At 52.9% G+C, this 24,513-nt stretch overlaps 1 protein-coding gene across 2 annotated transcripts in view; it reads left to right on the forward strand.

The window, feature by feature from the left end:
• SLCO2B1 (solute carrier organic anion transporter family member 2B1) overlaps nt 1-24,513 on the forward strand; it is a 31,096-nt gene that overhangs the window by 2,817 nt on the left and 3,766 nt on the right. The window contains exons 2-11 of one of the 2 annotated variants that reach the window (XM_021544021.4): nt 5,528-5,617; nt 9,427-9,564; nt 9,652-9,814; nt 11,253-11,480; nt 12,532-12,630; nt 13,002-13,132; nt 17,883-17,991; nt 21,467-21,631; nt 22,774-22,966; nt 23,768-23,930. In XM_021544021.4, the coding sequence (XP_021399696.2) occupies nt 5,537-5,617; nt 9,427-9,564; nt 9,652-9,814; nt 11,253-11,480; nt 12,532-12,630; nt 13,002-13,132; nt 17,883-17,991; nt 21,467-21,631; nt 22,774-22,966; nt 23,768-23,930 (1,470 nt within the window). In that variant the 5' untranslated portion in view covers nt 5,528-5,536. The remainder of the gene's footprint in view (nt 1-5,527; nt 5,618-9,426; nt 9,565-9,651; nt 9,815-11,252; nt 11,481-12,531; nt 12,631-13,001; nt 13,133-17,882; nt 17,992-21,466; nt 21,632-22,773; nt 22,967-23,767; nt 23,931-24,513) is intronic. The other variant, XM_021544023.4, reaches the window with a different exon arrangement.

Genomic DNA, 24,513 nt, shown 5'->3' on the forward strand with positions numbered 1-24,513 from the left:
TACAGACTGTGGAAATGCAAATTCCTGCAGGAATTGGGCTCTTCATCCTCCCTTCATCACTTTAACTCCCATCCACGGGCTGGAGCTGATCGAGGCAGGAAGAGTTTCCCTGCCAAACACAGTGGGGGTGGTGCTAGAATAGAAAATGCTGCCAAGGACGTAAGACGAGGCTTTCCTGTGGCACAGCCACATCTGTCCGTCCCAGGGCAGGGTGGTGGGTCTTCAGCACCTGCCTCCATCTAGGAGACTAGAGTGATGTTGTACTCAAAATACTGCACAAAACTGTAGAAGGAAGGAGCAAAGCTGGGAGATCCTGGTGTGGCAAATCTCACAAAGCCTTGAGCCACACCACAAACCCATAGGTGATGGGAAGGAGCGAGGGCAGGAGCAGTTTAAGGGATGATGCTGGTGCACAGGGGGATGCACCCCACCAGAGCCTGGCAAGCAGCAGAAGCAGAGGGTGAGGAGGGGATCTGGCAGGGCTGCAGACCCCAACGGCTCTGCAGCCCTGGGCAGCCTTTGGAAACCAAGCCAAGCCAAGCGAATGATTCATGGAATTATGCAATTCCAGCATCGATGCTTATGTAACTCCAGAGCTATCTCCCTCAGCCAGAGGTTCTGGAGTTCCCTCCATCCCCTCCCAAAGCCCGGGCTGTTCCAGGTTGCTTCTCCCTTGGGAGGAAAGGTCACCCTGGGTGCAATGGATGGATGGATGATGGATGGATGGATGGATCATGGATGGATCATGGATGGATCATGGATGGATGGATGATAGATGGATTGATGTAAAGCAGCCCTGGGAAGAGCATTTGGCATTGCTGGTGGCTGAGAGGCTGGACATGAGCCAGTCCAGAAACTTTCAACCCTGGGCTGATCCCCCAGCCTGGGCAGCAACAGAGGGGGGATTCTGCCCCTGTGCCCAGGTGAGACCCCACCTGCAGAGCTGCCCCAGCCCTGGGGACACAACAGCAGCACCTGGAGCTGCTGGAGAGAGCCCAGAGGAGGCCCTGGAGATGCTCCAGTGCCGCGCTCCCGCCCCGGTTCCCTTTGTCTCAGCCCCGGCTAGCTCTCATCCTGGGGCGAGGGCGGGCGATGGAGGCACCCTCCGCCGCTCCCAGCTGGGGTTTGGAGAGTGCCTTTGTGGGTTCCGGGCAGCGCTAGCAAGCCTCGCGGTGGTAAATGAAGAGCGGATCCTGCTGGGGGCTAAGTCCGAGTTTATTGTAGCCCAACGGGGCCAAATATCCTAGAACGGTGCCAGCCAACAGGAACAAGCACAAGGTGCTTGCACTGGCTTATAAACTGTAAGGGAGGGGTATCCAACGACCAATGGGGATAGGGATAGGGGGTGGCTCCGGGATGGGGGGATATGGTGGGGTCCAATGGGGGAAGGATATGGGGGGAGCCCCAGGTCCTCGCCCAATCACCCGGTGCCCTGAGTAGAAGCTTCTGGATGGATGGGAAGGGGCACCGAGTGATAGACAAGGCACCTGGGGGGGGTAAAATGCCTCTTTCAGGGTGATGGATAGATACTGGGAAGGCGGGAAGGGCGGACAAGGCGGGAAAACTGGGGATAAACCAAGTTGCACACGGGGGTACAAAGGAATAAACCAATACATAATACAGGGATAATAAAACATATACATAACGCAACTCCACACTCCAGGGCTGGAGCCAGGCTGGAAGAGCTGGGGGTACTCACCTGGAGAGGAGAAGGCTCCAGGGAGAGCTCAGAGCCCCTTGCAGGGCCTAAAGGGGCTCCAGGAGAGCTGGAGACAAGGGATGGAGGGACAGGACAAGGGGAATGGCTTCCACTGCCAGAGGGCAGTGATGGATGGGATACTGTGAAGACATTCCTGGCTGGGAGCGTGGGCAGGGCCTGGCACAGGGCGCTCAGAGAAGCTGTGGCTGTCCCTGGATCCACAGGGAGTGACATAAGAGTCCTCATCTCTGGTTTAGTACTGTCAGGTGAGCTCCAGCTCCTTCCCCACATCCTGCAGTGTTGGAGCAGGTGAGGATCCTTCCAGAAAGGGCTCCAGCCCTGGCAGAGGGTGCCAGGGAGAGGCAGGGAGCTCTGGGAGACCTCAGCACACACTTGGAGAGCAGATTTTCATCACTCCTGAAGCGGAGGGGTACCAGGGCAGGGCTGGAGCCTCTCCCTTATTGCGTCTGCTTGAATGTCATGCATTTCAACACCTGTTTTCCTTTTTCCTCTCATTTTTAACCTCCAGGAATGTTTTCCCATTCTAACTTCTTGTAAGATTTCTGGGACGTGTCGTCTGTGGCCCATTTCTCATTACACAGCGTCGCTGACCTGGGCTGATCTCATTTTCACTTTCTTTTTGCCACAAAGTGCAAGATAGAAACATCTCTCGGGCCCATCTCTGCATCCCTGTTTACTCCCTGTCTTCTTCCATGCTGTGCATCCACTGCCTTTCCCTTCTGCTGGGTTATAAAGCATCCTTGCACCCACATTTTCCGAGCCAGCTTCCCCTTTACCCCAGGCGCGTTCATAAATACACACCCTGACACACCTCCAGCCTCGCTGCCATGGAGGCACAATTACTCAGCAGAAGGAAGCCAGATTCTGGAATATTTTCTGGCATTTTTAGTCCCCTGCTGGGATTTCATTTCCTGTGTTACACTGGCTGTTATTTGCTCACACTCTGCTCAGCCCAGCATGTGCCTCTCCTTGCTCAGCTGAGGGGAGCAGCTGGTGAGGAAGGCTTTGGATGGAGGCACAGCCTTGGGAATGGGATAGGGTGATGTGCAGCCAGCCCAGACCCTGCTGGCACTGCCAGGACCCTGCTGCAGGTCCCACATGGGGTTTGGGGCATTTCTGCTGCCCTGGTGTCAAAGGAAAGGCAGCCTGGGGACAAGTAGAGCATCTTAATCAGTGCTGCAAATGGTTTGTGGGATTATCTCAGATACAGGCAGTGACAGGACAGGCTTCCCCACTGCCAGACAGCAGGATTAGGTGGGATATGGGGAAGGAATTCCTCCCTGTGTCTGCCCCTGGATCCCTGGCAGTGTCCAAGGCCAGGCTGGACAGGGCTTGGAGCAGCCTGGGACAGTAGAAGGTGTCCCTGCCATGGCAGTGGTGGCACTGGGTGAGTTTTAAGGTCCCTCCCAAGCAAAGGGATTCTCTGCACAGGTGGGGGTTATTCCCCAGCCTGCAGCTCCCTGCAGTCACTGTCCCTTGGGAGCAGGGAGAAGGTGCCAGGCAGGTGAGGCTGGGATTCCTGGCAGAATTTTAGTGTCATCCGTTGGTGTGAGACTGAGCTCAGCTTCCTGTGCCCACTGCACCCAGGGATTGCCATGCAAGGCCTTTCTGGAGGATGCAGTGACCCAGGACAGAAGTGAGAAGAAGACTGGGCTTTGAGGACAAATCCTGCACCTGTAGCTGAAGCAATAACAGCAGATGATGGATCTGCAACACTCTGCACTCTGAACAACCATCTGTCCATCCATCCATCTTTTTTTTTTTTCTTTCTTTTTTCTTTTTTTTTTTCTTTTTTCTTTTTTTTTTTTTTTTTAATGAGTTAAGGCTTATCTGCCTTTTTATTTGATGTGCTCCTTGACCTCTCTGCTGGATCAAAGTACTTTTCTGTTCAGTTTCGTTCCTGAGGGAGAGCGGTGGATGGGCGGGATCTGAGGGCAGGGGTTTATCGTCAGTTCGATCTGCTGGCAAACCCTGCGGTGTTTGAGCCCTCTGCAGAGCACTGCCGCGGGGGTCAGCCCCCTCCCTCCTCCGCACATGTAAAGGAGAGCATGGAAAGGATGTGCTGCTGCTCACCGCTGGATTTGTGGTTTGCAGGTGCAATGAGGGACAAAGGGACTAGCACAGTTAACCAGGACATGGAGCCTGCAGTGGCTTCCAGCTCCATGAGCACTCCCATCCCTGCGAATCCAGCCTCCTTAGGGTTTCCTGTCTTTGGTGTTCCATCCTTTTTCTCCCCCCTGAGCATCCGAGGGGCTGCAGCAGGGCTGTCAATAATTCATCAGGGCTGGAGTCAGGCAGGTGCCTCTGCCCCAGCACTGCTGAACCGTCCAGGGGCCCGGCGAGCTTTTCCTGCCTGCTTTAATTTCCGATCAAATCAGCTTTATTGATCCCGCCCTGGATTTGTTACAGCAATATCTCTCGGAATGGGCTGAGGGCAGCAATTGCTTGCTGCAGGGGCTGCTGCAATACCTTGTGTGGGTTCCCTCTGGAATTCGCTGCTCCTGTGCACCGTGCGAAGGGTTTACAAACACCACAGTGAAGGCAGGCTCCCCCTGCTATTTACATAGCAGAAGTTACAACAACCCCTGCATTTGTTAATTTGTTTGAGTCTGCTAGAAGTTACATCAACCCCTGCATTTGTTAATTTGTTTGAGGCTGCGGGTCCTCGCTCCTTTGCTTCTCATCATGCGGGAAAATAGAATTACACACAATAATAATGGGAAGCCTTTCACCCCATTTGCTGTAGAGATGAAAACATCTATTAGAATGTGCTGAACAACAACTTAAAGCCTAATGGCTTTAACATGTCTCCAAACAATGCAGCTTCCTGAGTAGGAAGCCTGGGTACAATAACCCAACAAAGACATCGCTGGTCCCTGGAGAGGAGGCACTGGGAGGCCAGAGAGCAGGGAAAGAGATCTGCGGGCAGGGAGGGGGTGCTGGCTTCCCACGGGCTGGAATTTCTTGGCATGGTCACATTTAGTTGATGGCTGGGGGCCTGAAAGCAAGAGTGGAGGGGTTCTGCCAGGGGAGATGCAGAAATGCCATGGGTGCAAATGGGATGCACAGGGAAGCAGGGCTTTAATCCACTCGAGCCCAGCACAGCGAGGGGTGGGAAGGGCTTGCTGAGCCCCCCATGTGCAGGCAGGAGCCCAGACACATCCCTCCAGAAGCAGGACTTTTCACTATGTCCCCTTGAACTTCTGGCATTCTGCAATAATTCATCAGGGCTGGAGCCAGGCAGGTGCCTCTGCCCAGCACTGCTGAACCCTGTGTCCCCTTGAACCTCTGGGGTTCTGCAGCCCCCTGAGATCTCTCTCAGAGCCCATTTCTGCAGCCCATGGGATCCCTCTGGAAACCCACTTCTGCAGCTCACTGGTACCCTTTGATTCTCATTTCTCCAGGCAGCTGAGGTACCTCTGGATGGCAGCACAGCCAGCAGCTTTGTCAGCTGCTCTCCCAGTGTTTGCTGCCAGCTAGCTGAGGGTGCCCCATTACCATTGATAAGGACATTGATAAGGATATCACACCGCCCCCAGGAATGTTTCACAATATTGTTCTTGGCTCTGCTGAACAGCATTTCACCTTTCAGGACTCTGAGGTTTAACACTTTGCAGGATGCTTTGTTGCTTTACAGAATTAGAGTGCTCGGAGAGCAAAGGAAACCCAGGAACAATCCGTGATTACTTGGGAGGCAGTGTGCCTGCTGTGGGGATGTTTGCAAAGCTTGACAGGATTTTACCTGCCGAGCAGGAGGGAATTCAGGCACAGCCACGAACATTGTGCTGAATGATTTCTCTCTGACAGGCTGACAGAATGACAAGCAAGGCTCCAAGGAGCAGCCAGATAGACACGGCCCGGAACACGCTCTGCAGGAGCCCCTTTCTCAGTGTCAAGGTAAATGCCCTCTGCTTTCTCCAGCACCGCCTCAGATCTCTGGCCTGGGAAGGAGTTCAGCTTCCTGCAGGAGGCACCGAGAGGATTTATGGGCACCAAGTGTGTTTGGAAAATGCTTCCTGTGTTTACCAGGGCGGAAGTGCCTTTGGTGTGGAGCTGTCTCCATTCCCAAGCCAGCAGTGTTTCAGTGCAGGTTTAACTCCCAGATCCTGCAGGATTTAGCTCTAGAGAATCACAGGATGGGATGTGTTGGAGGGACCTTAAAGCTCATCCAGGGCCATGGGCAGGGACACCTTCCACTGTCCCAGGTTGCTCCAAGATCCAATGTCCAACCTGGCCTGAGACACTGCCAGAGATCCAGGGCTGAGCACCCTGTGCCAGGGCCTGCCCACTCTCACAGACAACAATTCCTAATTTCCAAGATCCCATCTAGCCCTGGCTTTGTCAGTGGGAAGCCTTTCTTCTAAGTCTTGGCTCCTCCTGGGTCTGGTGCAGCCCCAAGCCCTCCAGGTGAGGGTTTGAGGAGCTCTGCAGAACCACAGACTGCACTCCAGAGGGTTCCCTCTGTCTTGAAACATCTGCTTCATTCCCTTCTGCCTCAATAACTCCTTGTTCTCCGTAGTGACAGCCCTAAAATCAGTGTACAGTGCTATGTTCAGGGTAGCTGGAAGCCAATTACTTGGCTCATTAGAGAATCTCACCAGGCCAGAGAGCAGAAGGTGACAGTCAGTCTTGAAGGCTCAAGATCTCTCTGTCCCTTTTGTGGGGAAGATTTGGGGTTTTGAGGGTTTTTCTGCACATGTTGGTGCATTTAATCACCCTCCTCATGTGGCAGAAGGGAAGTGAGGCCCTGAGGCAGAGGCTAGCAGAGCACAGAGGTTGGAGACACAGAGCCATGTCCTGAGGCTCTTCCCCAATCCTATTTCAGCCCATTCAGCTGTTTTTTATCTGGTGGGTTTTGTTTGGTCTTTATTTACTTGCCAGCAAGGTTAACTTTAGAAATATGACCCCACTGATTTTTCCATGAGGAGATATTTTAAAGGGTTCAAAGATTAAACCATGGAGGGGCAAAGCCAGCTCAGGCCTGTGAGCAGAGTTGAGCTGTATTTTGCTGTATCAGTGAAGGTAGATCCTAAAATCCCAAAGTGGTTTGGGTTGGACCTTAAAGACCCTCTTGTTGCAACCCCTGCCACGGGCAGATGTGGAGGAAGCTCTTGTCACCAAGAACACAGCTATCCTCAGCACAGGATGTTTTCCCCTCATCTCTTAGTGTTTTTTTTTCCAGAAGTTAGGCCACCCTGTCCAGTTTCTAAATGACTTCCTCAGAAAACAAAACTTGCAGCCCAGGGTTTGAATGGCTCTTTCAGACACAGAACAATTGCACAATGCGGTTGGCTGTGTTTTAAGTGGCTGAAGGACCAAAAATCACAGCACTGCAGTTTTCATGTGTATTTATATCTCCAGAGGGCATGCCACAAGAGCCAAGGGCCACATGTCAAAATGCAGCTGAGGGACATAACTAAAAACTGCCCTGTTTGGCTTCAAGGAGCATTATGATTTAGATGGGATATTGGGAAGGAATTTTTCCTTGGGACAGTGGGGAGGCCCTTGGATCCCTGGCAGTGCCCAAGGCCAGGCTGGATGGGACTTTCAGCCACCTGGGACAGTGGAATGTGTCCCTGTCCTTGGCAGGGGTGGCACTGGATGGGCTTTAAACCCCCTCCCAACTACAGGCTCAGCCAAACTGGTTCCAGCTGTTTCCTCCCAGCCCCATTTGCCATAAGCACAGCCCAGTGTGCCTTTGTCACATGCTGAGGCACTAAACCCTCTCTGAAAATAGCCTCCAGAATCTCCCAGACACGTGGAGGGAGAGTGGTGGGGACGTGCTGGTGTCACATGTGCACATGTGGGGTGGCAGCAGCAGTGCCTCACCAGTGTTTGGGTTCTCTGCTTTGCTTTAATTCCACGGGAGTAGAGGGAAGGCTTTACAAGCACAGCTAAGCCCTGGGGCTGCTCCTGGTGTCCATGGTCTGTCCTGCTGCCAGGGAAAAAGGCTTGGGAAAAGCCTGGTGTCTGCCAATCCAGGTCACCTGCTGGGCCAGCACATCAGTCCCACCAATCCAGCAGAACCAAAGGCCAGGGAAAGCCTGTTCTTTCTTTTCCTGGCAAAAAATTCATGGCTGAGAGCAAAGAGTCCCTGGATGCAAAACTGGGGTCCTTGCCCAAGCCTCTGCAGGTCCTCTGCAGTGCCATGTCTCCTAAAATACCAGATTCCCAATGCATTTTGAGCTGCAGAGGATGTGGGGAAGTGCTGGGCAGCTTCTGAGCTGCTGTGAACCCGTGAAGTTCCAGGATTTGGATGCTCAGGGGACTGTGTGCTATGGATGCCCGGAATAAACAGATCTGCTTTCAGCCTTTCCATCTGAAGTGATGTGTTCAGAAAGCAGAGCCTGGACACAGCCAGCAACTTGGAGGAACGTAGGAGTTTCAGCAAAGCTGACTCTGGGGACACTTTCCTTTGGCTGAGTGACATTTTCCCAGTCCAGACCTGTTGCACCTGACAGTAGTGACATGAGGAAGGGGAAGGTTCTGGGTGGTGTCCTGGTGCATCATGCCAGCCCATCACTTTGGGAGGCGGTGGCCACAGCCCAGTCCTGCAGTTCTCAGCCAGGATAGCCAGGGGTTTGACATTCCCCCTTTCTGTGCTGTGGATGTTCCCTTGGCTGACAGAGCAGGCCAGTTTGGCAGTGACCTTACTTGAGGTCTGGATCAGAATGAGATGTGGCAGAAATCCAGGCCAAGCTGAGCAGTTTCTCCATGGTGGGAGTTGCTGCAAAACACATGGAGCAGGAGCAGTGCCCCGAGGGTTTGGGCACCATCCCAGGCTGAAGGCAGCAGCTCTGGAAGGAGCCAGGGCCATGCAGCTGGTCCTGCAGGGAGATGGGTGGGCCATGTCCTGAGGTTGTGTGACTGGGCTGGTTATTTGAGCTCCTCTGGGGGCTGGAGGGGTGCCTGGGAGGGCCACAAAGCAGCAGGGAGGAGGAAGGAGTATGGAGATTATTTTCTGGAGGAGGGCAGATTATTTTCTGGAAGATGGTGGGCTTGGACAAGGTTTGTTTCTGGAAGGGGAAGAGAACCATCACATTTTCCAAAGGAGATGTGTTTTATGTCTAAGGCTTTGTGAGAACTAAAGGAAAGGAAAGCAGCCTAAATTCTTCTCCCTGACCTGCTGACTTTCTCTAAAGGAGTTGTTTGTTGGTGTGTTTGGAAGGGCTCATTCCTGTCCCAGAAGAGCTCCCACACTGGGGATGGCTGTCTGCCTCTGGCTGAATGGGAACAGGAATGTTGTGCAACCTCCCTTCTGCTGCCGCATCCAAGGGATGGGGCCAACACAAACAGGCATCATCCCAGCTGAGGGCACGTGTTTGTCCAAAGCCACTTCTCAGATGAAGAAATTACAGCCTCCTCGCAGACACTGACCCTGCTGTTACTTCTGGCAGAGGCCAATTTCATGGTTCTGACCTAACCTCAGAAGGTTTCATTGGTGCCAAAGCAGGGGTGATATTTCCAAGGCTTGTGGTCAGAGGTTTAAGTTGGATAATGGTGCCTTTCTGAGGGGGATGCAGTTAGTTGTGCTGCAGCTCTCAATGACCCTGCAGCTCTCAGTGACCCTGCAGCTGTCACTGACCTTGCAGCTCTCAGTGACTCTGCAGCCTTGGGTGACCTTGCAGCCCTGGGTGACCCTGCAGCTCTGGGTGACCCTGCAGCTGTCACTGACCCTACTGGGGGTTCCATTTCTGTGTTGGCAGTTCTTTGTGTTCTGCCACGGGCTGCTGCAGCTCTCCCAGCTCCTGGTCTCGGGCTACCTGAAGAGCTCCATCTCCACCATCGAGCGACGCTATGGCCTCTCCAGCCAGACTTCAGGGCTGCTGGCGTCCTTCAATGAGGTGAGCAGCAGCACCAAGCCCATCCCTGTGTCCCCGTCCCTGCGCTGCCCTGCCCTCAGGAGACACTGGTGCCGTCTGTTCCCGCAGGTTGGGAACACGCTGCTGATAGTCTTCGTCAGCTACCTGGGCAGTCGTGTGCACCGGCCACGGCTCATTGGCTGTGGGGCCCTGCTGGTGTCACTGGCCGGCTTCCTCATGGCCCTGCCGCACTTCATCACAGGGCCCTACAAGTACGACCGCTCCGTGGCAAGTGAGCATTCCAGAAAATCGTCTTGGGCCCCGGGGGACGGAAGATGGAAATAATGGGATGACAGAATGGTTTGGGTGGAAAAGGGACTTAGAGATCATCTCGTTCCACCCCTGCCACAGGCAGGGACACCTTCCACCATCCCAGGGTGTTCCAGCCTGACTTTGGGCACTGCCAGGGATCCAGGGGCAGTCACAGCTGCTCTGGGCAGCCTGTGCTCAACACCCTCACAGGGAACAATTCCTTCCCAATATCCCATCTATCCCTGCCCTCTGGCAGTGGGAAGCTCTTGTGAAATGACCTTCCCTCCAGGCACTAGGAGCTGCAAGCTGTTGGCTTCTCCTCAGTAAATTTTATTTTTCTGAGAATGAAATAATCTCAACCCTCAGAGGCAACAGCTACTGGTGGAAAGCAGAGCCACGGGATGTGGGAACCATGACAAAGGGCGGGAAAACAATCAAAATGCAGGCTGTGCCTCTGATTCCCCTTGTTTGCTGCACATCCAGCCTGACCTGCCTTCCCTGGTCTAGCTGGGCTGTCTTTGAGGTTTTAGACCCCACTGGAACATCAGCCTCCCTTGAGATACATGCAGGCCTAAATCATTCATGTTGGGAACAGGACAGGGTGGGCTTGGAATCTTCTCCCTGAAGGAAAATAAAGGGATGAGAAATGAAAGAAAGGAGAGAGCAAGTTACTTGCTGCCTTCCCAATTCCTGCCATGAAGCTCCAGCAAGTCTTCTAGAAGCCTCTACTGAACAGCTTTTGTTTGGCTCACCAGAGGGAGGGCAGCTGGTGCAGGTAACTGCAGACACCAAAGGAAGGCTGAGTAGGTCAATCATTGCTGGCTGCAAGCAGGGGCCAGCTGCAAAGCCCAGCTTGGAAACAATGAGTTGGTGTTTCAGCAGTGCTGCTGAAGGTGGGCCCGTGTCCCAGCACTTGTAGTTCCACAGAATCTGGGGCATCACTGTGGGAATCCTGCTATCAGCACCACCACCCCCTTGCCCGGGGTTGTAAGGAAGATGAGGGTGCTAGAATCAGCACTCTGACTTAGGCAGCTTTTCTGAGGAAAATGAGTTCTCATTTCCTACGTAGCTGCCCACAAAATCTGCAGATTTGCTCATTTACCTGTATTGGGCAGTCTGTCAAAGGTCCTGGGGGTGACTTCAGCTGTACTTCCTTGATGGAGGGAAAGCCTTGGAGGCTTTCCAGGCTCATGAGCCCATCTCTGTGAACAGCAGTGCAGTTCACAGATCTTTGCACCTTCTTTGAGTTTACTTTTACCTGCCATCTAAGGATAAGATAAGGACATGGAGCTGCTGGAGCAAATGTAGAGCTGAGGGTGTTCTCCTGGAGAAGGCTCCAGGGAGACACTTCCAGTGCCTAAAGAAAGAAGTTGTTTCTGCAGACCAGGCTCCTCAGACATGTCCCCTTGTCACCATAGGCACCTTCAGCAACACCACGGACCTGTGCCAGCCCAGGGCCCTGGGGGCCTGGGCCAACCTGAGTGATGCCAGCTGCACCCCCCATGCCTCCAGGGAGAACCACGAGGTTCTCCTGGTGATGTTCATGGCCCAGGCCCTGCTGGGCATCGGTGGCGTGCCCATCCAGCCCTTCGGCATCTCCTACATCGACGACTTCGCCAGTGAGAGGAACTCCCCCCTCTACCTGGGTAAGGCTGGGCTCCTCGGCAGGGGGAGAGGCTAGGCCAGAGGTGGCAGCAAGGCCAAACTGGGCTAATTTGCATTAATGAGAGCAGGGTTCTTTACAGCCCTTCTGCTCTGCCCACAGCCAGGAAAGATTCTGCAAGAAGAATTTATCTGCTTTAGGCTTGGGCAGACAGCAGGAGAGCTGGGAAGCACTGTTTGGGGCAGGAGCTGGGGTTTTTGGTCTGATGGTGACAGCCTGGAGATGGAGTTAATTACCATCTCCTCGTCCAAAGAGACTTCAGGGAGGCCTAGAGGAACAGCCTGATCTCTGTGTTCACAAGTGGCAGTTGTGGGTTTAAGGGACTCTGTTTAACTGTTAGCAAAGCCATACAAAGCAAAGAAAGCAGTTTCAATCAGCTAGGAGATGAAGGGGTATCCTTCAGCAGAGGTCCCTCTCCAAGCTGGAGAACAGCTTGGGCACAGGCCCAAAAAGGGGTGCCCCAGGGTGGTAGGATGGACAAGATGGTCCTTGCAGGTCCTTCCAGTCTTTTCCCAGCTGTTATCTGTCACAGCTTTCAACTGAATGGAACACCAAAGGTAGATCAAAACCAGGTCATTACTGTCAAAAAAAGGAGGCACAGCATCAAATTTTGCCCTGGTAGATGATCCAAATCTCTCACATGTAAGGCAGGAGTTGAATCTTACATGTACGGATTTCTTTTATCAGTAATTCACAGACAAGAGTTTACTAAAAACTTTTATCTCCTTAACCTTGTAAAACCTGGTGTTCCCTGGATTACTGATGCCAAGGGGCACCTCTTGTTCCTGGGAGTACTGCAGTCCTTCTAGGAGGTTGAAGACAAGCATCACAAAAGGTCTGAGCTGTGCCAAAGGGAATTCCAGTGGGAAAGGAATCCAGGGAGCATGGGCTGCTGCTCTTGGAGACAAGAAATCTGCCAGGGAAGTGGGCTGTGCTGGAGGCAGGTGCAGCAGAGCCTAGTCCCACCCTGAGGCACCTCTGTCCCCATGGTGCCTTGCCCAGGCTGAGCCCTGCCTGTTCTCGTGCTCCCACAGGAATCCTGTTCTCCCTGACGGTCATCGGGCCGGGGGTGGCCTTCATGCTGGGCTCTGCCATGCTCCAGTTTTACGTGGACATCGACAAAGTCAGCACAGGTGGGACAACGTGTCCTGGCAGAGCTTCGGGAGCAGAGGGGCTTCCAGCCCCCTGGGGCTTCTCTGCCCAGTCCCTGCCAGCAGGGCACAGTGGGCATCCAGCACATCCCTGTGCCAGCTGTCTCCATCCAAAGGAGCTCCTTGGATGCCCTGGGGACAGCAGTGAAATGGGGAAGAGACAATGAAGTGTGATTTAGTGGTGGGATGATCGGGGCAAACGCTGCTCAGGCCCCAGAACAGATGGTCCCTGGGCTGGGAGCCACCACCTAGGGGTGATGGATGCTGGGGCTGGCTGGGGCCACCCTTTGGTGCTCTGGGCTACCTGCCTTGTCCCAGCACTGGGCTGAAGCCCCTCTCCTCTTGTGTTGCAGCTGAGGTGCAGCTCACCAGCAAGGACCCGCGCTGGGTGGGGGCCTGGTGGCTCGGGTTCCTGGTGGCCGCCAGCCTCGTGGCCCTATGTGCCCTGCCATACTTCTTCTTCCCACGGGAAATGCCAAAAGAGGTAGGAGAGGTTCTGCACACACACACACCTTGGTGGGGCCAAAATGTAAACCACAGGAAGCGGAACCACTGATGGTTCTGTTCCTCAGGGAGGGGAGGAGGATGCAGTCCCAGACTGTCACGGTTACAAGAGGTTTGCCAGGGGAGGCAGAGGGCAGCCAGCTTTGTCTGTCTTGGCAGCTTTTGTCTGGCAGCAGTCCTGAATTTTGGAGGTGGAGCTGAAATTCCATCCCTGGGCCCCTGGCAGACGAGGACAGCTCTCGTCCAGCAGTGGCTGGGGAACAGGGCAGGCAGTGTCTGAGCAGGTCAGAGCTGCTCATCAGGGTATGGCACAGCTCAGGAGCCCCCCGAGCATGTTCCCAACACCTCGGGAGCAGCGTGGTGGAATGGGCAGAGCTAGCAGAGGGCTGGCATGCTGCTGGACGCGCTAGAAGGTGAAGCTGTGCTCCTCTCGGTGTCTTGGCTGTGCTGGAAGTGCTGTCACTGCCCTCCATGTGTGCTGTGCCTCGAGGGAGTGTGGAAACCTCCCTATCTGAATAAGTCTCTGCACCCATGCAGAGTAATTCTTCATTCCTCTTGCCACTGCCTGAATTTCCACAGGAACTGGTGGAGACTGGGGATTCCCTGACCTGATTTACCACTTTGGCTTGGGGATGCAGTGATTTACTGCTGGCTGCCGTGAGCTGTGAGGTGCTGAGGTGCTCTGTGCACAGCAAGATAGGGGTGACCCCAAATGCAGTGTGCCCTGATTGCTTCTCCTGTGGCCTGGGCTGCTCCAAAGCCTTAGGGAAGCTCTGTGCTAGCAGGCTCTGCTCAGCACTCTCCATCTTAAGGAAAAGTTCTTCATTAAGGCTGATGGGAATATTAATTTCATAAACGCCTCTTGAGAGAAGATAATGCATTTCCAGCTAAAACAGCTGCACTTTCTGGCAAGTGCTGCACTCTGAGCAGTTTGGAAGAATTTAAGGGAGAACGGGCTATTGATTTTAAAAAGAGCAGGAAGATTTCACCCCACTCTGCTGGATGGGATCTGTGGGGAGCACTCTCACATGGCTGAGCACCCACGTGTCCCTCAGCAGCATGTGGATTTCTTGACTTCTTGGATTTCTCCCCGTTTTTGCATCTCCCTCAGAAAGCTCTTGGAATCTACTGACAGTTTAAAGCAATAATAGGAAAATACAGTAAATAGCCAAATTCTGCCCTCCTTGCAGAATGGGAGGGACTGGGGTTAGCCATGTCTGTCCCGTGGGGATATCAGCACCAGCAAAGGGCCCTGCCTAAAAAATTCAGATAAAAACCTCTGCAGAAAGTTTGCCACGTGCTGTACTGGGTAACACATGTGAGCTGCAGGAACACTCCAAGATGTGCTGGAAATGGATGTTTTCCTGTATGTGTGTACTGTCCTGCCCATAACATGTGGGAAAAGCACAGCTCTGTTCTGCCCAGAGGCAGCTGAGGCATTCCAGCTGGGACTCCACTTCTGCCCACCCTCCTCAATGGGCATCATGCAGCAAACACTGGGTATTACCCAGCCCTCTGTGTCTGTGGAGACTGATCTGCCTCCTCCCAGCAGCCAAGACATGTGTACGTTTCTTTATTCCACAGCCACGTTGCAGCTTCACCTTTTTTTGATGAATTCTTTCTTTGAAGTTCCTGGAATGGCTCATGTTAACATTAATGATAGTATGGGGCTGCTCTTTTGATCTTTCTTTCATAAATTAGTCACTCCAGACCCAGAACATTTTTATTTCTCTGCTTTGCTGCTTGTCGGTAGGTTTCTAGCACCAAAATATCCTGAATAATACCATTGAGGGCTGATCACTGCAAAGCCATGAGGTTGTCATGAAATCAGGAAGGGGGATGAGAGGATGAGGCTCTTATACTGGACAAAGTGTTTTCAGTCAAGAACAGCTTTTTTCCCAGTAATTCCAGTTTAATCCTGCCTCCATGAGCCCGAGCCATTCCTTGGAGTTGTGTCCTGGATTGTGAGGACCACCAAAGGCAGCCCGGGAGCACAGGGCATGGTCTGAAGAACAAAGAGGGCCAAGTGGCAGGACAGGCTACAGGAATCTTGGTCTCTACAGCTGGATTTTCCGCAGGGAGCTTTAAAGACAGGCACAAACAGCAGCCAAAAATAATCCTCCCATTTGGTGGGAGCAAGGTGTCTCTCAGCTGGTTATTTTAATACTCCTGGAAATAGGGCTGCTGGAGGGACCCACATTGGCTGGAAGAGGCATAATGAAGTGTTTGTATGGAATCTGACCTTGTCAAAAGGAAAAGAATTCTTTCCCAAGCCGTGAAGCTTTACACTTCATTTGTCTACTATGAAAATAACTTCTCTGACCTTACTTTTCAGTGAGCTGGGAGTGCCAGGTTCTGTTCACAGCCAGAGGGAAACTCTGCAGAAACCTCAAAATAAACAAAGAAGACCTCTCTGTCACAGAGCAGGTCATTTATCCCTGTTTCCAGGGGTGTATTTGGATTAAGCCGGCCTGCTGGCACCTCTGGCTGCCCTTCTCACAGGTGCAGTAGCAGGTGGGGAGAGCAGGAGCTGCCAGGAAAAGCTGCTTTCATTTTCCCTTCCTGCAGAGCCCTACTCAGCCATGCCTGGATTTATTCATGTCTGTGCAGAGAAAAGGGGGATTTCCCCAGGCCAAGGTCACATTGGGGATGCTCTTCCTGATGCAGAGTGTGTGGGAGCTTCATTCTTCTTCCTCAAAAGTCTGTCTGCCTCCTCCAGCCCCCTGAGGGTGGAAGTGATGCCAGTGGACTCATGGAATAATGGCATGGGAGGGGTTAGAGGGACAGTAAAGCCACCCCTGCCATGTCAGGGACACCTGCCACTGTCCCAGGGTGCCCCAAGCCCCAGTGTCCAACATGGGCACTTCCAGGGATCCAGGGGCAGATAAAAATGCAGACAAAATCTCACTGCAAAAACATGAGATGCAATGAGTGGCACCAAGAAGCTGAGTCCTTTAAGGAACCATCCAGGAAAATCCAAGTGTGGGGGCATTTTGCAAGCTGAGTTTGTTTCTCCTTGGCATGATGCTGGGGCAGGGCTGAGCAGCCAGCTTGTGTTACTGCATCTTCCAGCTCCAGCTTGACAAATTTCTGGCATGACAGTGCCAAAATTCAATGTGGCAGAGGTACAGCATGCTCCTCAGGGCTTGGGCATCTCTGATGAGGCAGCCAGCACCATTCCAGCACCATGCCAGCACCACTCCAGCATCATCCACAGCAAGCAGGCAGGATTCCTGCTTTTCCTTCTGCCCCTGCTTCCTTTCATCCCTCAGGAATGTATTTCCTGATCCTTTCAGGCAGCAAATAACCATGCCGGGGCCTGCTGAGGCAGCACAGGGAGAGGAGCTTTCCCCCTCTGTGAGGGCTTTGGTCCATGTGCATGGAAACATCCCCTGCAAGGGTCACACACAGGGACATCCCAGACTGTGGAATCTGGGGGGAGCTGGGCTTTTGTCTGGACATGCAGGCTGTTGACTCTCAGAAGTACAAACAGCTGGAAGCTGAGGAAGCCACAGGCAGGAGCAGCTTGAATGTATTTTTGGAAAATGCTGCAGTTTCAGAGCAGAGAAGAGCCCCTGTAACGCAGTTGAAAAGTGAAAGGGATTTTATCTTTGCATTTCAGAAATGTGTGAAAGCCTGAGCTCCAGCAGCACAAAACAGGAAAGGAGTTTCATTGCTTCTGCCCTTAAAAAGGACACGTGGCACCCACAGCACAGACACTGTGACCCCACTGCTGTTTAATGAGCACTCTCAGAGCAGAGCAGAGGGACTGATTTTAGCCCAAGTTTCTTCCTGTCCATTACAGGTCTTTAATTGCTGCTGAATGAACTCATTTGCCCAGCTCAGCTCAGATGGGGATGGGGTAGCAGAGCTGTTGGCTCTGGCTGTAAACGCCCCATGGATTCCCCTGAAAACCACGTTCCCCTGAGGCCTGCCTGCCGCTCCACAGGCATAGCAGCACACCTCTGAGCAGTGCCCCTGCTCCTGTGCTTCCCTGAAAGCCTGCAGACCCTGCGGGGGATCCAAAGCACATCCCAGAAATGCCCCTTTGGCTTTCTGGTGCTGTGGGGTGCTGGACACCCCTAGTGAGGCTGCCACGGGCCTTCTGTCTCCAAGCCCTCCAGGGCTGGGGGTTCCACACTGCCCGGGGCAGCCTCTTGCCTTAGGAGGTGACAAACATTATGCCTTCATTCCAGACCCCCTCCTTGCCTGGATACATTTCCCTCTTGCAATTGCTGCCTCTTTCCTGCCCAGCAGCTTGTGAGGGAGCACAGAGACACAGGGACTGCTCACCCTCCGTCCAAAGCAGTGCCAGAGCTGTGCTGGTGTCTCCCTCCTTGGGTGCCTGTGCCTGGCCCCACACACAGGGGTATAACAAGCTCGGGGGCAGTCCACCATCCCCCTAAGGGTATCCAGCTTTCCCTGCAAAGCTTGGCCCCTCCTGAGTTTTTGTGAGCTGAGTACATGGTGTGCTGTGCCTGGGGAATGGCACAGCTTGGTGTTGAAGTGTGATCCATCAGGAAAGGTGGGAAAGCTCCTCTGCAGCATGGCTATGTGTCTGGATGCTGTCAGCCCCACTGGGAAGCCGGTGGTGTGGGCAGGGAGCACAGCTGAACGTGACAGAGATGGCCAACCTGGGCTGCTCTGTGTCACGCTTTGGGAGAGAAAAGGCGAGGGTGGGGGAAGCTGTGGCACGATGTGAGCAGTGACAGCCTCTGGTGTGTCCCCAGGTGGTGAGAGGGAAGGACAGAGCCAGCAAGAAGAGGGAGGACATGCTGAGCCAGCTCAGGCCAAGGTCCCAGCACACGGAGAGCCTCTCCCTGTTGGAGTTCATCAGACGTAAGTGTACCCCTACATGGACAGCAGCTCCCTGCCGGCACACACACATGGCCAAGCTGGGGCTGCAGTGCTGCCAGGGAACAGGGATGGTCCCCCTGTGCCCAGCCCAACTCCTGGACCAGCCCTTGAGATGCACTTTAGGCTCAGTGTTGGGTTTAAGCCCTCTGCTCCCTGTCCACACTGCCCTGCTGCACCTCATGCCAACCAAAGCAGCTGACACTCACTCTTGAGTGTCACATTCCTTCCCTGGCAGTGTCCAAGGCCAGGCCGGATGGGGCTTAGGGCAACCTGGGACAGTGGAATGGGATGGGCTTTAAGGGTCCTTCCAACCCAAATCCTTCTGTGACTCTGTGACTTACGGCTCATGTGGGCAGTAGGAATCAGAGGCCAAAGTCTCACCAGAGCCCAAATGCAGGCAGGAAGTAGGGGTGCTAGCTGTGAGGCTGGAGCAGAGCCATGGGAAGGACAGACCCCGTCAGTCAGAGGGGTTTGGGAGCCTTTGGCTTCTCTCGCTCAGTCCTCAGGCCATGGAATCAGGAATCAGTCCCCACTGGCAACTTCTCAACCCTCATCAGATTCCCTCCTCCAAGGCTGGAGATGCTGTCCAAAACAGGTTGACCTCCTGTCCCACTGAGAATGGCCAACGCTGCCAGGGGTCAGGCTCTGGGCAGCTAAAACTCAGAGGGAGATCTGAATCCAGTGCAGTTAAATTGTTTGGAATGAGTGGGCTCTTTATGCTGAAGGGGATCAGCTGGGCTTCAGTCTGTGGAGGTATCTGCTAATGCTTGGGATGTTTGGGTTTTTTAAATACTCTGCACTTTGGCAACTACTTACAAAGAGTGGCCCTCTGAAGTCACTCCATGTCAGCTTCCTCTGTAATTCCCAAATATTATCCTGTTAATTGATTGCAAATTCTCCATGTTCTGAAGGTCAGTGCAGGGCAGGCACAGCCAGGCAGGCATGGGCAAGCTTTTCTCCCACGTTGCAGCGGGAGCATTTGCCTCCTCAGCCTAACGCTCAATTAGAGGAGGCAGTTGGAGGTTTCTTCCCACCCCTGACCTTGTGGCACTGTCATTTAGAAACCTGTGTGATGGGAGCGGCTGCATGGGAACAAATTGATAGTGCTCATATGGGATTTTCACACCAACACTCTTCTCTGAAGAGAAGCCTCTGAAACACGAATAAAAATGAGCTCCCTGCTCCTGCCTGCAGAGAGAGGAAATATCTCACCCTACTCCAGCTGCAGCTTTGGTTCAGGGCTGGAATCAGCGTTGCTGTGTCAGGGCTGTGTTAATAAACCCATTATTTCTTAGAATTTATCCCCCAAAGCCCAGTTCTGAAAGAAATTGTCTGGTTTATGTCAGGAGAGCAGTCTCACTGAAATCACTGAGATCTCTAATACAAAACTCTTTTCAGAGCCAGGAACGGGGTGGCAGGTAGGGTGTGATGGGGCAATATGGGTGAAGACTAAACACTTCAGGGCTGGCTCATCTGCAAGTCATTGGAAAGAGAATTTCCTTCCCATTTCACCACTCTCCTGCTTGTTTTGTTTCCTCTCTCTGTTTTTCTTTTTACTCTTATTTTCTACATGACAATTTATGAAAGCAGCATTTGGAGATGAGATTCTCTAGCCTGAATCTCCTTGGAAGTGTCCCAGGCCAGGCTGGATGGGGCTGGGAGAACCCTGGGGCAGTGGAAGGTGTCCTTGCCATGGCAGGGGGTAGCACTGGGTGGGCTTTAAGGTCCCTCCCAGCCCAAACCATTCCCTGACTGGACTCAGAGCTGGGCGCAGATCCTGACTCTGGCACAGACGTGACACCGGCTTGCACCCTGCTCCTCACACTCACAAATTCCTGCTGCTGCAGGCATCGGGTCTTCCTGCACTAATGGAAAAGGTAGGATTTAGCTTGCCTGAAGTAATTTCCATTGCTAATTTCCAGGCTTCTGTTGAAAACATCTGGGAGGATGTGCAGATTCTGCTGCACATACTGGGAATTAGCCCATTAAAGGTGATCTTCAAAGCAATTGGAAGGCTGCACTCGTGACTCGTCTGTTTCTCTTATTGTCCCTAAAGGCAGTTTCAAGGATATTTCTTGTTTATTATTTTAAAGTTTTCACTTGCTTTTCCTGCCTACCAAGCTGCTTCTCTGGAGCTGTGATGAGGATCCAGTTAGGGATTGCAGAGGATGGAAATTTTGCTGCTCCCACCATGAAGTGGGGACCTGCTCAGCTTTTTACCTCTGATCTGGGATGTGTGGTTTGATTAAAAAGACCAGAGACCTTCAGGGAAAAGGTCTTTTTGGTGGAAGATCCCCACAAAAGTTTGGATTAGCTCTCAGATTTTTCAGCCAGCAAGCTGAGGTTTCCTGTCTGCAATGTGGCTGAGAAATTCCAGGAATACTCTTCAAAAACAGGACCTTTAGTGGCACTTAAGAGCAAAACCATCTCCTCTGCTGGGTGTAATGCAGCTCCTTGCCTCTCTGCTGAGTGCCAGCCTCCAGAGGGTCAGTATTCCAGGGTCCCTGGCCATGCTGTGTATGCTTGGGCCCCTTTAAGGGCCTGCTTTTGCAGCTCCTTACAATTTTTTGGCTGCTTGCCTGACCTGAGGGCAGAGTCCTGAGCTGGAACGGCAATGCTGCCACCAAGGGGAGTTTCACCTTTGGACATGGAGGACTCCACTGCACCCACAGAGAGTCCTTTTGCTCTTCACAGAAGATTTAGGATAGTCAAAATCCATCCCCATCTGGGGCCAGCTCCCAGACAAGCCCCAGGGAAATCTCCCCGGCGCCGCTGTGCTGGAGCAGACAGAAAGATTGTCCCACTTTGTTTGTCAGCTGCTAAGAATTATCACCATTAATTTATGGCAGTCTTTTACATTAATCCTCACTGTTAATTCCTTATCTCTGCTCCAACATATTGGCTGCCCAAGCCCTCATCTGGGAGACTCATCAGCAGTTTGTTTGGAAGTTGCCCTCTGCATGCTAGCCAGAGCAGGGGAAGGCAGTGGGAGAGCAGCAGCAGGAGCAGAAAGAGGCTTTGGGATGTGCAGGAAGGGGACATCACTCCAGGAGGGACAGTGGCAGCTCCCAGCTGGTAGCATGGGGCACCCTGAGCCCCTGGCAGCGGGAGCTGCCTGAGCTGAGCAGGCTGCAGACTCTCCTGCTCAAGGGTTCAGCCCTAAGGCAGTTTGCTGGAGTGTTTCTTGCCTGTAATCAAAAAATGCATTTTTCATTGCTTCATTTCTTCATTGAAACAAAAAGGACACTGAAGTTGCAACCACAGCAAATAAATAAATTAACTTTTAATGACTTCCCATCTACTTGTGTATTTGTTTTAGCAGAAGCTCTGCCAGAAAGCTTCAAGGAAGGGGATGGAAGGAAATGATCTTTGCAGTCCCTTCCAACACAAACTGTCCTGATGAATATTTTGATGTAGCCCTGCTCCCCAAGCAATAGGTGCCCCCTTGTCCTTTCAGGTTTTCCTGTGGTGCTGCTGAGGAACCTGCGGCACCCCACGTACCTGCTGGTGGTGCTGGCTCAGGTCAACATCTCTGCCATGGTTGCTGGATTAGCAACGTTCATGGGCAAGTTCCTGGAGAGACAGTTCTCCCTTACAGCCTCCCTGGCCAACATGATCATTGGTAAGTGCTGCTGAGCTTTGGACTCCTTAGAAAAATGTCAGAAAGACATCTGGAAATTAGGAAGAGTTCCTCTAGAGTAAAGCCTCCCTCTCAGAATCATTTGGAGTGTTCAGAGATCCTGCGACAGAAGTGTTTAAAACACATTTTTGAGCAAACAGTGCCTCAGAGAAAGAGGCCTCTGAGGTCTGAGACAGATAAATCAGAATAAAATGAGCAGAACAGACTGGCAGAGGCCAGGACTGAATGCAGCAGGAAGGTTAAATGCTGAAGCAATGCTGTCCTGCCCCAAGGTGCCCAGCTGAGCTGTTCCCAGCCATAATTTACCCTCTGCATTCAAGTCAGCACCATGTTCCATTGATGGATTTATATGGCCTTTGTTCTCACTACTGAGTCTCACTTGGCCTTTTTTCCAGATCAGAAAAGCTTTCTGTAGCTGGAAATTCCTTCTTTGTGTGGACATTTATGGGCTGAAAGCAACCTCCCCATGGATTCTGAGCTGAATTAAACAGTTTGCATTTCTCTAGCTGAACTTTGGTCTCCCCCAGAAATGGGGGGGTTTATGTAAATGGGGTTTTGCAGGGATGACCACAGAATTAGGCACAATCAAACATCCTCCCCAGGCTGACTTCTTCCTGTCAACACTAAAAAATCACATTTTGCTGGGTGAGGCACAGCTTTCCACTGCTCCTGACATCTTCCATCCATGGATCCATAGGGCAGCCAGTTTGCTATGGGATCCTTTGGAAAAGCAGCTTTTTTATAGCATTATTCCACCAATCCCTGCAAAAACCTTGGTCCATTCTGAATCACCTGTGCTGAAAAACAGCAACCCAACAGCAAATCCTCTGGGCCTTTGCTGTGAGAAGGGACTGATGCAGACCAGAGATGGAAAACAAGGTGCAGTGATAGGACACAAGGGGAATGGCTTTAGATTGGCTATTAGGAGTGAATCCTCCTCTGTGAGGGTGGGCAGGCCCTGGCACAGGGTGCTCAAAGCAGCTGTGGCTGCCCCTGGATCCCTGCCAGTGCCCAAGAACAAGTTGGACGGGGCTTGGAGCAGCCTGGGATGGTGGTGGAAAGGGATGGGAGCGATGTTTAAGGTGATGTTTAAGGTTCGCTGATTCCATGCCTGCCTTTCCCAGGTGCTGTGAACATCCCTGGGGCCATGGTCGGGATCGTGGTGGGCGGTGCCATCCTGAAGCGGTTCCAGATGTCCCTGAGGCAGTGCAGCGCCCTGTGCGTGCTGGGCATGCTGCTCTGCCTGCTCATGGCCTTTCCCCTTCTATTCCTGGGCTGCCCCACGCAGAAGGTGGCAGGTGTCACCCACTGGGACAGGTACCTCACCTCCCGGGCATCCAGGGTGGGCACACCCCAGCCACAGGCATGTTCCTCGGGGTGGGAGCCAAGCCGAATCCCCAGAAATGGGTTTATTCCCTCAGGAGAAGCAACTAGTGGAGATAAAGAAATTATTGTGGATATACACCGAGTCCGCTGTGTCCTCAGGTTTAGGGCAGGAAATGTACTTCGTGACTTATCCCACACATGGTGGAGTCATTTCAGCCTTGTCTCCTTAGGGTTAAAACCTTTTCAACATGAGATTTTTAGGAGCAGGTTTATAAGAGTTCCACCAGTGAGACTTCCTACTGAGCAGCAAGCATGGAACTCGAAGTAAGCACATTTTCGGCACAAACAGCAGAAGTTTTCACTTTGGAAAGCGTGGTGGATGAATAATTCAGGCAGGGGCCAGCCCTGGGATTGCACCATCCAAGCTGTGGCAGCTAAATGTGGGCAGGAGCTCCTTGTGGGCCCTCAAGGCTTGATCCAAGTCTCTGAATTCCCTGTTCAGTGTCCTGTGGTCCAGAGGAACCTCCCTCTCTCCCTCCCATGGTGTTGCAAGAACCCTAAAGGCCAGGACTGGGACCAAGTATGAGGGCAGTGGGTGGCTCTGGTGCCCAGCTGTGGTTGGGATGCTTTGCCAGGCAGAGCAAAGGCTCAGGGTGGTGGTGGAATCGCTGTAGGGAAGGACTCCTTCTGCAGTCAAGCAGGGTTTTGCTCATCCCAGCCCATGGGGTTTTGCTGATCCCAGTGTGAGCTGCATGTGGGTGATGCTCCACACCTGCATTAACCCTTTCCCAGGCCCAGCTCTGGCTTTGGCCACCATGACCTGGCGTGCAACGCGAGGTGCCGCTGCCCCAAGTGGGGCTTCAACCCTGTCTGCGGCTCTGACGGTGTGGAGTACACATCCCCCTGCTCTGCCGGCTGCAGCAGCATCACTCTGCACCCCGACAGCTCCATTCTGGTGAGTCACAGCCAGGCACAGCGCCTGGGGGTGCCCACTGCCCTGCTGGCCCTTTGGGCTGCCATGACTGTCTGTGCACACAGGGGCTGGCACAGTGGGGTTTGCTCCTGCCCTTCCTTCCTCGTTCTGCTGCTCTCCTGGGTCAGCAGATGCACCCAAGGAAAACTTTGCCCCTCAAACCCCGATCTGCATGTCCTTAGCAGCCTGTGCAGGACGGGTGGCTTGCCTGTGCTCTTGGCACAGGAGGTAATGGTAGCAGGGAACCATCTGGGCAGTTTGCAGCAGCATTTTGTTAATTAACAGCACTTCATTTCGATAACAATTGTGATGTCTACCAGAGCTTAGTCCCAAATGTGCTTTCCTGCACCCCCACACCTGCCTTTTGTGCAGCAGATCCTTTCCAACTGCTTTTTTCCTCCTTGGCCATGCCTCTCTCTTCCAGCCCTTGTTTCCTTAGAAATTCTACACTTTTCTTAGCATTTTCAGCAGCACAGGGACCTGTGGCACTCATGGCCTCCTGTCTTCCCTGTCCCAGGGTTTCCAGGAACCCTCCCAGCCTGCAGAAAAACGTGCAACTGTGTGC

The sequence above is a fragment of the Lonchura striata genome, chromosome 1, assembly GCF_050655825.1.
Source record: "Lonchura striata isolate lonStrDom1 chromosome 1, ASM5065582v1, whole genome shotgun sequence".
NCBI lineage: Eukaryota > Metazoa > Chordata > Aves > Passeriformes > Estrildidae > Lonchura > Lonchura striata.